We start from the raw sequence: 12682 nt of genomic DNA on the forward strand, positions 1-12682 counted from the left end.
GAGAGGAAGACGTTACTTCTCTTTCTATCCTCTCTCCCTCCCTCTGCTCTCTTTCTTTGTCTATTTACTCCCCCTTTCCTCCCTCCATGTGTCTGACAACCTGTTATTCAGCTTTATGAACAAACCTCAGGGATGCATAAAGCAGAGTAGGGACAAGTATACATTATAACCTGTGAGATAATGAGTATTAGTGAGTTCGACTGAAGTAAGTGTTGACATTTTGGATTGCTTCCTGAGCAGATAGTATGTGAATTTGTGCAAACAATACACCTCAGTCTCCTTGTCTTTCATTCGGCTATTCAATTGCATGTGCCCATGCACCGCCACCTGCAGTTTAAGATTCAGGATCACTTCTCAAAACACAATTATTTATTATTCACTGCTGTGTCTGTCGGGGTCTCAAGTCTTTGACGGATGTGTGTTGGCCTATATTTTAAAAATATGACCTGTCTGTGAAGCTCTTTGTCTCTGTGTTTAGCGAAAATACAACAACGGGTACAACCAGTTGAGCTGAGCATGTTGAGGCAAGTTTTTTTGGGGTGTTGTGTTCCCAATCAACGTATTCACATTTCTCACACTCTGTCTGTCTGTCTATCTAGTTCTCTAGTTCAGTGTTGATTCAATCCAGTTCAATAACAGTGTAAATGTTGCAAAACTCATGAACAAGTCTTGTGGGGTTAAGATGAAATATTGATTTAAAAAAAAAAATAGCAGGACTTTTGTAATTATTTATTTATTTAGATATTTTCAAGGACTTACTCATTTAAAATTTTAATTTGCTTTTTCGTGCAAAACATGTGAAATATGACCACTATCTGTACCACATATGACCACATATATTTATTAAAAATAAAGAAGCAAATTACAAACCATAAGACAAATACAATAGATACTAATTAAATAAACTTGTTTTTCTAATACAGTAGGTTTAACATGTACACATTTATTTAACATCTTTTGTTGTTTGATTTACATTAATAAGACAGACAGGTATTTAATTGGGCTGCTGTCCCTTTAAGATCGAATGACTGTAATATACTAGGGGTCGGGAGCTTTTGACCTTCACTAACTGCAAGTTATTCAATAACGAATTGAGATTGGATGGTAATTTTGTTCTACGACGAGTTTGGTTACCTTTGATTAGGCTGTTCTCGCGTGACAGAACGCTACTATTACTCGCTCTGATCACCCAGTCATAAAGAACTTTTGATATACGGGACAAAACATGATTTTTTCTAAATAAGTCGGGACACTAAAAATAGAGCTGAAAAACGGGATCACCCTATATATTAGTATATTTCTAACGAAGAGTATGGAACACAGCGTCATCTACTGCACAGATCTGGTAAGTGCAGCACTCATGTAGCCTATTCAGTGGCTGTTCAGAATGAAGTATTAGTGTACTGTTTACTGCACAGTATATACTATGGACTACGTACTATTTTTAAGTAATGTGTAAAACAGTACAATATTGAACTATAAACGTTTCAAACGGTAGTCTGCTGCAGATGTGTGCATCTCTGTTGCACAATTAATTTTGTGTGCAAGTTATAAAGTTATTTTGCCTTTTTAATACAATTTGGGGTAAAAAAAAATGTCTTGACTTTTGGCAGGAGATGAGCACTAATATTGCTTCTACTTCGTTCTACACAGTGGAATTGGACGGTCAAGTCTAATGCATTACATTGTGGGATACGGTATAGTTTGCATAGCTGTATATTGCAAATAGGTAATCAGAGTGTTTGCATACATAAAATATGCATACTGTGCAAAATATTCATATTATATGATGCAGAAACAATACAAGTAGCATGGTGAGCTGTGATGATTATTCTGTGATATATTATTTAGTGTAAAGAAGTGAGTTTAGTTCTTGTCAACTTGGGTGGCTGATGTATCTTATTCAGTGTAAATGTGAATGCAATCATTTCTATTGTGAGCTCTCGGATGTTCACAGACAACTCGTTGATTTGTCTAAGCATTGTCTTATCTCTCCTGCATAACTACTTGCTTAAAACACAGTCCACATTTTCTCCCAGTTTCCACATTCCTCAAGGACCCCTCTGTTGCAGTGCCAGAGGGGGAGGCGTCCACAACAGTGCCTGATGGGAAATGTTCCAGTGTTTCCTGTGCTGAGCTGCAGATAACAACTTACTGTTCAGAGAGCTCAGCCTGAGGTCTTCAGAGATACTGAGCTGCTGGACGAAAGCCAGGTACTGCTCAGCCTCGCATGCACAAACGCCGCGAAGCTCCGATTTTCATGTTTCTTTGTTTGTTTGGCCTCCTCAGAGCGAGCCAAAGGTTGCAGATAGCACCACCGCCCCCTATGCGAAAGGTCATCTGTGTTATAAGACATTGCACGCTGGTATCTTAAATTGAAAAAATCTGAATCATATCAGAAATTGTTCAGTTCCTGGTGTCATAAGCCAACTTGATCTGCATTTCTCTTTCTCTCTCCTCCCTCTCTCTCTCTCTCTCGCTCTCTCTGTCTCTCTCTCGCTCTCTTTTAAAGCATGGAGCGCTATTCTCCATGTGCCAGAGGGATCAGTAGGAGGCTGAAAGAGAAGATGATTAATTAGCATTGCCTCTCTGCTTTGGCTGTAGACTGATCTCAGCCCAGATTCTCTACGGGCTTCTCATATGTAAAACTGTCGAATAACATAGTGTGGCATAGAACCGAATGATGGCTGAAAACAAACAATGCATGCTGTGGCGTATGTTCAGGCCGGTTGGACATCCATATCCTAAAGTGTAAACACATTTACACATTCACATTTCTTTCTATAGTTCTAGAATTTTGTCTTAATTTATGCTCCCCTATTGTCATTTCAACCCATAAAAGTAGTCCATACGAATCATACTCTATATTCCAAGTCTTCTGAAGCCATTTGATACCTTAATGTGAAGAACTGACCAAAATGTAAAGAAATAGTTCATGTAAAAATAAAAATTCATTTACTTACCCTCATGTTGTTCCAAACCTGACTCTGAAAGTATTTTGAACAGTGTTTGTCTTTTAAGGTCAATTAGATAAAATGTTGTTTTGGACCCTGGCAGTCTTTAATATATCTTATTTGTTTAAAATAGCAAAATATTAAAATTACTTTTTATTAAACTTGCCATAGCATGATTTGGCAGGTGATATATGAGAACCAATAGCATTAGCATCCTATATGTCAAAAAGTGCCTTTTTATATTTACCATAATTGCAAATGAGATTTCAGAGCTCTCTTTTGGACACAAATCTATGGTATGGCTTCGGAAGTCTTGTAATATGGTGCACAACTATCAATTTATGGTGCTTTTTTGTCTTTTTTTTTAAAAGCCTGGCAGAATAAATCACCATGTAGTTTCAGTGGAAGAGCAGCTCAGATATTCTGCCGAATGTCTCATGTTGTGTTTCATGGAAGTAAGAAGGATATGGAGTTGGAATGACATGAAGGTGAGTAAATTATGACCAAATTTTGGGCTCATTTTTGGGTCTCTTTAAGCCTAATGCAGTTCTCAAGTGTCAATCAATATTGTTCAGCCTTCGTGACGTACCACTTGGCATGATATATCAAAAAGTAAAATGAACAAAAGGTCTGTTTTGCACTCAAATCTATCTTATGGCTTCAAAAGAATTGGAATAGAATGCAGAACTCACATTTTATGGAGCTTTTTGTCTTTTTTTACACCTTGGCAGTATAAAACTATCTATTTTTGCTGTAAGAGCAGCTCAAAATCAGATTGTTTCATTGAACAAAACGGAATAACAGTGAGTAAATTGACATGTGTGAACTATTCCTTTAAGCCTTATGCAGTTCTCAAATGTTATATACAGTCACTTTTTTTTTTACTTGATCGGTCAAGTGATGTTCAAGAACGGAAGAGCCTCAATGATGTACAACCAGGTATGATGCGTCATTTTTAAAGTAAACACAATCTTCAGAGCTCTGGTGGCTTAAATTTTGGTCTCATTGTCACACACATGTACTGTATGGCTTCAGAAGGCATGGAATGTAGTGCCATGGAATGTCTTGTTTTTACAACTAAATCACTATCCACTTTTGCTGGAAGAGCAGCTCGGACATTCTGGCAAACATCTCATTTTGTGTTTCACGAAAGAAAGACCATAATACAAAGTTGGAATGACATTAGGCTGAGTAAATTGTGCCTTTAAACTTTACAATGACTGTCAACCCAATTATCATGCTCAAAATTACTTGTGTTGTCTGTATTTTGAAAATACAAAGTTGGAATGACATTAGGCTGAGTAAATTGTGCCTTTAAACTTTACATGACTGTCAACCCAATTATCATGCTCAAAATTACTTGTGTTGTCTGTATTTTGAGCATTTTGAATTTATATTAGCAAACACATACAGCAGCAGGGATGATGATGTAAATAGTCTTAGATCTTTCTAGCAATCACAGTGAGCCAACTGTGTTAGCCAACATGCCACACAGTTACTTAATACGCTCCTCTTCTCTAACATTTATAACGGTCAGTGTGGGTTTTTTTTAGGTTGCAAAGCATCCTCGAATGCATATCAACACAGCTGAAGGTAAACTTAACAAAAAACACAGCATTTTATTGACTCAAGTTTAGTGAAAAGTGACAAAATACAATAACAAGCATTGGAATACAAGCCATTTTGAACACACAATCTTTTTGAAAGACATTAGGCCAAAACTACAAACCTGAGATATGCCACAAAACTCCACAATTTGGCCATCAAATGCTAAAGAGTTTTTTTTATTATTATTATTTAGAAAAATAGATAGATTTGCAAGAAAAGATACTTTATACATTCAAGGAGCAGGACGCTTTCGCCGGGAATGTGCTGCTTGCTTCTCTACTGGTTTGTTAGTAAGACACTTGGATCTGCAGTTCAGGGAGAAGATGAATAGCGACAGGGAACGTGCGAGACAGGGTGGGACAGATGGAGTGAAGAGAGAGATGAGAGCGAGGGTGTGAAAGGGAAAGCAGTGCATCAGGCTTCCTTTTCGTCCCTTTCTTTCCACGTTTTTGTCTTCACAGGAGCCGGCATGGTTGCGGTTCCCCCCAGCCAGTCCCAGTGGGCGAAGAAAGGCGCAAAGTTAGTGCCCGGCTGCTGATGGTGAGCGTCGTGCCGCAGCGCTCCACCCCAAAGGCCAAAGGGAACCAGACGATGCATCGCCCAAGGGAAGTCGTACCCGCAGTGGTCCTCAGTGGACACCCAGATGTTGAAGAGCATGAACGCCCAGGCGGTGAGACAGTGGCACTGCAGGAGCAAAGGATCCACGGTGGTCCAGAAGCCTACGCTGAAGAGCTCCCAAGCGGACAAGTATTGCGTAACCAGGCTGAAGGTTTGGCGATACTGGTGGTGGAGCGCGTGAAAGGTGCGGTAGAGCCAGCCGACACGGTGATGCAGCAGGTGCCACAAGTAGTACTGGAAGTCAAACACCACGGTGCAGCCCACGATTCCCAGCAGGAAGGCAGTGAGCGTGGGCGCCTCGCGGGGCAGCGGCACGGGCGGCCGCCAGAGCCACTGGGCTACGGCCGCGGGGAAGATGTAGAGCAGATGGTTGTATGTGGTGAGCGCCAAAGTGGAGCCGATGTTGGACCAGGTGATGGTGCGGTCCTGGTGGATCTGGTAGCGTCGGATGGAGGGCCAGGTGGGAGCCAGCAGGTCCAGCACGGTGTAGAAGAACACCAGCACCAGGTACATGGACACTGAGAGGATGACTGGAAACAGTGGTGAGCGCAAGGTGCTCTCATGGTTCTGCTGAAGGTAATCCCACATGGGCTGCAGCACAGAGTGCTCCGACAGAGCCCAGGTTGTGTTGCTGACGTCCAGAACGCCACGCAGACTGCCGGGATTCATGTCCAGCTATGTGTTGTTGATGCAACAGCCAGGCTGCTGTTACTCCTGCGGTGGGGTGAGGATGCTGGCAGCAGCCGGCGGCGACTTTGTCTTGTTTTGAGTGCTGGATGTGGCTTTTTGTAAAAGATCTGATCTGCGCCAAATGAGGCAGGCCTTTACGCCTCTAAAATGTGTCCAAGCACCACCTCCTGCATCTGTAGCGTTTCTCTCTCTCTCTTTCTCTTTCTCTCACCCCCCCACGCTCCTCTTCTCTTGGTATGGTGTGTGTGTCTGTGTGTGAACGCTCCTTTCATTGTTAGTTTGAGAATGATCCAACATTTGACCAGCTGAAACGATCCTGCGCCACTCATTTCTGACCTAGAAATGTGGAGAAAGAAGCAGAGATGTCTCAATGATCTGTGAAGTGTCTATTTGAGTTGAATCATCTGCACTGCATTTAGTTTTAATAACCAGAGATGGACATTGATTCATTGTAGTTAAAACAACGCGCAAAAATTCGTAATTCGAATTTAAATGTCATTATAAGGTCTGCGGTGTGAATGTATTTATGCAAGAACCGCAATCAAGAGACATGTAACGTGCATTTTCAGGTTTTATGCATTTAGCAGTGAGTCACTTTGCTAAACAAATCTCTTGCACGGCATTTGGGTCCTTAGAAAGTGATTAAAAATTGTTTTCATTAACTGAAATAAAGCTGAAATAAAATAAAACAAATATTAGATGTAAAAATGTAAACGAAAATGATAGGTTTAACTAAAATTACTAAGGAAAAATACATTAAAGCTGTATAGAAATATTTAATAAACACAAACATTTATAAAAATGGCAAAAACATACAATTAATAAAAGTTAAACTAAATTTAAAAAATTTTGTTTTTTAAAAATGTTTTATTAAAAACTAAAAATAAAAGTTTCCAAAATATGAATAAATAGAATAATGATACAAACAATATTAAAATAACAGTAAAAAATGACTCGAGTCATGAATTGTTTTGGAAGTAGATCTTGAGATGTTCACTTATAGCACACTTTAAAATGAAAATTTTTCTTCTAAACCTACATAAATTTGTTCTTTGAAAAGGTGAATTCCTTAATAGGCGATGTCCCTATTAATGTAGGGTTTGCTCATTTTATGCACTTGCAATGAATCGAGAGTTTTTAAGCATCAAAAAAATGCAAAAGCACCACAAAGGTATTATAAAACGGGTCCGTACAACTCGTGCACTGTATTTCAAGTCCTAGCTGAAGGCATGCGATAGTTTTGCATGAGAAACTTAAAATTGTACTTGTTACTTCTGTCATGAATGCATCAGAGCTCAGATGAAGATTTTCAGTAAACGACAATTCAGAACTTACTGTGAACTTGATCAAACGACTCATTGAAAAAATCTGACTCTGAAAATGATTTGTTCCTGTATTAGACATTGTTATATTCCCATTTTGTGAGAAAATCGACAATGTTTTTATTTTAGGTGACCTGTTCCTTTAACTGCTTTAAGTTGTATTTGTGAAACAGGTGGATGTTGAAACGTATATAGCAACTGACTTCAACATTACAGCATTTCAGGAGTTTCTCCACATCATCTCATTTCTTGTTGCACCTTCTAAAACCTTCTATGAATATAAATTAATTAGCATGGCATTAAGACATTACACAACATTTCCATTAATATGCATATGTTTGTCTGGCTAGACTTGAGTAAATGCATCATAAACAACAACCCATCTCTGTATAAGGATGAGTTGGCCTGTGCAGCCTAGTTTCTCTCGCTTTTTCTCTTTCTGTCTCTCATTAATCATAGCTTTTCTGTCAGGCCTTCACAGAGATGAAAAGCCCTTGTTTATATTTTGACGTTTTTCAGACCAGGAAGTTGCAGTTGGGTGTCACTGTGGTCATGCATGAATCTCTCTACAGAATAAAGTTGGTTTGTTCGAACAGAAAGCAGTTGAGAGCAGAACAGGGCAGACGGCCACTGAGCTGCTCTCTATAGAGTCATTAATGATCCACTTCTCATGCAAAAAACATCCTCCATGATAGGGACAACAGCATTTTTTGATTTGTATGATTTGTTTTCAGTGTATATATCTGTAAACTAATTGTTAGTACAGGATGCATGAATAATGCATGAACAGAAATCTGTGTGAAAGGCTGGATACAAACACTGAATAAAAATATGAGTCATTACAGGCTGATTGACATGAGATGCAGTGTGTTAATGCTTAAAGGTGAAGTGTAATTTTTTAAAAGCTTTTAACTGACATGATGTAAGCTATTCATATCAGTGCATATAAATTATGGTGATTAATTTGCATTGACCGTATTCCAGCAAGAACATATAAAGTATAAAATATATTTATTATTTTATAAAATATAATGTATGCAGGTTTGAAATGAGTACATTTAATTTTCAAGTCAGCTGTTCCTTTATAATGCATAACAATGTATACATGTTTTTGCATTAAAGGAATAGTTCACACAAAAATGAAAATGTACTCACCCTCAGGCCATCCAAGATGTAGATGAGTTTGTTTCTTTATTGGAACAGATTCAGAGAAATTTAGCATCACATCACTTGCTCACCAATAGATCCTCTGCAGTGAATGGGTGCCGTCAGAATGAGAAATCAAACAGCTGATAAAAACATCAGATTAATCCAGAAGTAATCCACACCTCTCCAGTCCATCAATTAACATCTTGTTAAAGGCTGCATTTGTTAAAGGCATTTTAACTCTAAACTGTCATTCCTGTCCAAAATATGAGTCCATAATCCATGAAAAATCCGCTAATGTATTCATTTAAATCTGTTGGACAGTTGTAAACAGTGCTTGATCTGTGCATATTTCTCTCCTGATGCAGACAAGACAACTTTTTCACTGGAGAAATCAATATTATGGACAGAGGACTTATATTTTAGCTGGAAGCAATGGTTTAAAGTTAAAAATGTCTTGATGAATTTGTTTCTTGCAAACAGGCAGCTTTTCACTTCAAAAGATTTAATTGATGGACAGGAGTGGTGTGGATTATTGTGATGTTTTAACAGCTGTTTGGACTCTCATTCTGACGGCACCCATTCACTGCAGAAGATCCATTGATGTAATGCAAGTTATGTAATGCTAATTCTCCAAATCTGTTCCAATTAAAAAACAAACTCATGTATATCTTGGATGACGTGAGGGTGAGCACTATTCCTTTAACATAAAAGTGAAGTTTTCAGTATTTTGTGTTCTGGTGAGACTTGAACTGGCATTGTTTCTCATCACAGATGCTCAGTCAAAGCCACTACAGCTTGACGGAGGTTTCAGCTTGGTTGAATTGCTGGGAAGAGCCTTCAGGAGCACCAGGATTAGCTGTCCGGTCCTGTAGCTGCTCAAATTGCTCATCATCATCTGGTTGCAGTGAGTTGTCGATAAATTCTAGCCTGCAGCTCTTACGTAACATGCAGTATGATACAGACATTTCACTTTTGCTGTTTAGGTATTTACACTGCAACAGACCTGTCGCAATATTTATTTACCTGTGCAGATTACTTTTGCGAGAATTAGGCTGTTAAATTAGGATTATGGGTTAGTTATGGGAGCAAATTCTCTTACCTGGCAAAATAGATTGTCTTCTTAGATGAAGCCTTTATGCACTTGATAACTGGTTTGTTTCTTAAGCAGCAAATCAGCACATTAGAATGATTTCTGAAAGATCATGTGACACTGGGGTAATGATGCTGAAAATTCTGTTTTGCATCACAGGAATAAATTACATTTAAAAAAATATTCAAATAGAAATCAGTTATTTTAAATTGTAATAATATTTCACAATATTACTGTTTGTACTGTGTAGTTGATCAAATAAATGCAGGCTTGGTGAGCATAAGAGACTTCTTTTAAAAACATTTTAAAAAAAATCTCATGGACCACAAACTTTGAATGTTAGTGTCAGTAGTTTCCTATTCAAAATTTTTATAAAAACTTCCAGAGTATCTCAATGATACTGAACTTTCACTGGTATTACCAAAGCTGAGCCACTAGAGGTCAGAAACCCATTGCCATTAAAACAGCAGGTCGCAACATGCTGCCTGTCGTCTCAAGATGTGATGAAACTACCATGTTGTGCTGTTTACTTTAATGGTGTTTAGACACCTGCAGTAGTATGAATACTGAGACATTATATGAACAAATTACGGATTTGTGTGGGACTATAAGGGTCACTGGCCTCCAAGCACAGTAAATTCAATAGGTTTCTCTCACTCTAATTCACACAGTAGCCTACTTAGAAGGGAAATGTTTCATCATCTTAATGAACGGAAAACACTTTTAGCTTGCAGGGTTGGGGGTGAAACACACCTGAGCCTCGTCCTTACCCCCCCCCTGCTCTCCCTCAGGTGAGATCAGGAGTAAAAAATAGACTCGACTTCATCCTTGGAGAGAAAGAGATCTCGAAACACTATTATCTTTTAGGGGGGAAAACTGTACGGAATGCAATATTAAATAAATACTGATTTTAACAAATTAATAGTCTTAGGTTTGAAGTTCTCTTAGACCTAAGAGTAACTCCATGGGATTAATTGCAAAGTTTTAGGAAAACAAGAACGCCGCGTACGTCATCAAGTCCCGTTCCTTCGAGCAATAATAGTCGTGACGTAAATGCCTTTGCTTGGAGGATGTTACTGGATTTTCCAATCGAAGCACTGAAGCTTTCTGAACAAGCTGAACCAGACAAGCATGCAGAAAGAATAGAGCAAAAACAGTCCGTTCTCACTGACTGTGAATAACAACTATCCCATTCACACTATGATAACTATACCTAGGCCTTTAAAATTTACCATTAGGGAAGTATAGCCACCCCTTACAAAATATAACCATAGTTTTACTACAAATAAAGCATGGTTACCATGGTAGTTAAACAATGGCAATCACAAATTAACCATGGTTTTGCTACAGTGGTAAATCTGTGGTTATACAAATGGTGATCAATATGCCAAAAAGCATGGTTACTACACTTTTCTTATAGGCCTCATAAAGCCATCGTTAATTTTCGTAAGGGACAGTTGGAATCACTTTTTTCCAGCTGATGAATGATAAATACATTGACAGCCAATCAGTATCCAAACACAGTCACTCTAAAGAGCTCGAGCATCTCAACTAGTTTTATGCAGTTTCAGAATGGTACACTAACTAATATGGCGAATGGCTTTTATTTCTTTCCAGCGTTCTCCCCAAACAATTGTTTTAGGCGAATGTTGAGCAGGTACGAAATTCCACGGAAAGCTCGGGTTGCTTTAGCGCCGCAACAAATGCACGTGTATAGCTATCCACTGTGATATATTTATGACAGTAAATTCCACTCGCTTAACTTTACGGGGCTTCAAAGTCACAAAAATACACTTTTTATGCAGCAGACAACAAAACTGAGGCGTAAACTTATAATAAACACTATGCTATCGTGTTGAAGTTAATATAGTCATGATTATAGCTACAGTTCTTTCTGTGAACGGGCCTTAAGAATTAAGCCACATATGCTCAACCATATAGGGAGAATTCAGGTAAATTGGGATGCTTTTTGCCATTGAGGTGACTGAGGGGGAAAATGGCCCAATTATCCTAAATTAACCCTATGTATATCACAACTGAAAACACAACCAGAAAACAACCTTAAAGCTTATCCTTCTCTCTCATCTACATTCAGATTCTAGTACTGGTCTTCTAGTACTATGAATCACTAATAATCACATGATTAAATAAATGAGCTCCAGTCAAGTGATAAGCCAAGTACAGAATCTTAATAATAGTATCTTATCTTCTCTCTCGCTCACTCTCTAATTCCCCAGGCAGAGGTAATAGGCCTTGTTATTTGATCCGTTGCAATGACTTAATGACCAAAATTAGAGCTCTTTTATGTGTCTACGACAGAGATGCTGATGAAACGCTTTTAGAGGGACTTAGGATAAGGAAAGCTTCCCCCTAATCATTTATAATTAAACCTGTACCATTTGTGCTGTGGACATGAATGAAATCAAATCATGTGAGATGTCAAATTCCACGACTCCATCCGTATTGACACATAGGGGTGGGCCCTTTTGACTCGGGGCAGGCAGTTTACAGAGGCCCCATGTGGGGTCCCAGAGACGCCTGGGGGCCTCTGCCATTTCTAGTTGCCAAAATGTCATGCCATCTCCATCAACATAATCACAAAGGCATTTCCTATAAATAAGTTCTGTTTAAAATCACATTGTCTTGTTCCTTTCTCTTTTAATGCTTTGCATTTTTCTAGCTTCTGTTCTACTTTAGTTCACTCTTAAAAGCATTAATTTCTTGGTTTGATTGCTATAGATGGTTTGGTGCTGTCAACCAGCATGATCTTTCTGATGAAGCAGGTTGACCAAGAATGTCTTGCTGATTAAGCTAGTTAATCAGCCTAGTAAATGTTTGGGGTCGGTAACCTCATTTATTGGTTTTGACTGAGTTTCATTTGATCACCAATGCCGCATTAAGTTGATCAGAAATACTGTACAAAAACAGTAAAGTTGTGAAATATTATTATTTAAAATACTATTTCCTATTTGAATATATTGTCAAATGTAATTTATTCCTCAATTTTCAGCATCATTACTCCAGTCTTCAGTGTCACACGATCCTTCAGAAATCATTCTACGTAATATGCTCATTTGCTGTTCAAGAAACATTTCTTATTATTATCAATGTTGAATACAGTTGTGCTGCTTCATATTTTTGTGTAAGCAGAGATACTTTTATTTCAGGAAAGAGCGGCTCAAAAGAACAGCATTTATTTGAAATAAAAATCATGTTTTGTAACATTCTAAATGTCTTTACTGTCAATTTTG

At 38.4% G+C, this 12682-nt stretch overlaps 1 protein-coding gene across 1 annotated transcript; it reads right to left on the reverse strand.

Moving 5' to 3' along the window:
• Positions 1–4806: 4806 nt before the first annotated feature.
• LOC107585461 (cholesterol 25-hydroxylase-like protein 2) lies at positions 4807–7636 on the reverse strand. The gene is made up of 2 exons (XM_016272482.1): positions 7206–7636; positions 4807–6206 (listed from the first exon to the last, which is right to left on the reverse strand). The coding sequence occupies exon 2, from the start codon at positions 5847–5849 to the stop codon at positions 4977–4979; it is 873 nt and encodes a 290-aa protein (XP_016127968.1). The 5' UTR covers positions 5850–6206; positions 7206–7636; the 3' UTR covers positions 4807–4976.
• Between the last annotated feature and the right edge of the window lie 5046 nt (positions 7637–12682).

Source organism: Sinocyclocheilus grahami, unplaced genomic scaffold (genome assembly GCF_001515645.1).
Source record: "Sinocyclocheilus grahami isolate Dianchi unplaced genomic scaffold, SAMN03320097.WGS_v1.1 scaffold70.1, whole genome shotgun sequence".
Classification (NCBI taxonomy): domain Eukaryota; kingdom Metazoa; phylum Chordata; class Actinopteri; order Cypriniformes; family Cyprinidae; genus Sinocyclocheilus; species Sinocyclocheilus grahami.

Coding starts and splice junctions, on each gene's coding strand:
- LOC107585461 (XM_016272482.1), bottom strand. CDS start 5,849: ATGAATCCCGGCAGTCTGCGTGGCGTTCTGGACGTCAGCAACACAACC.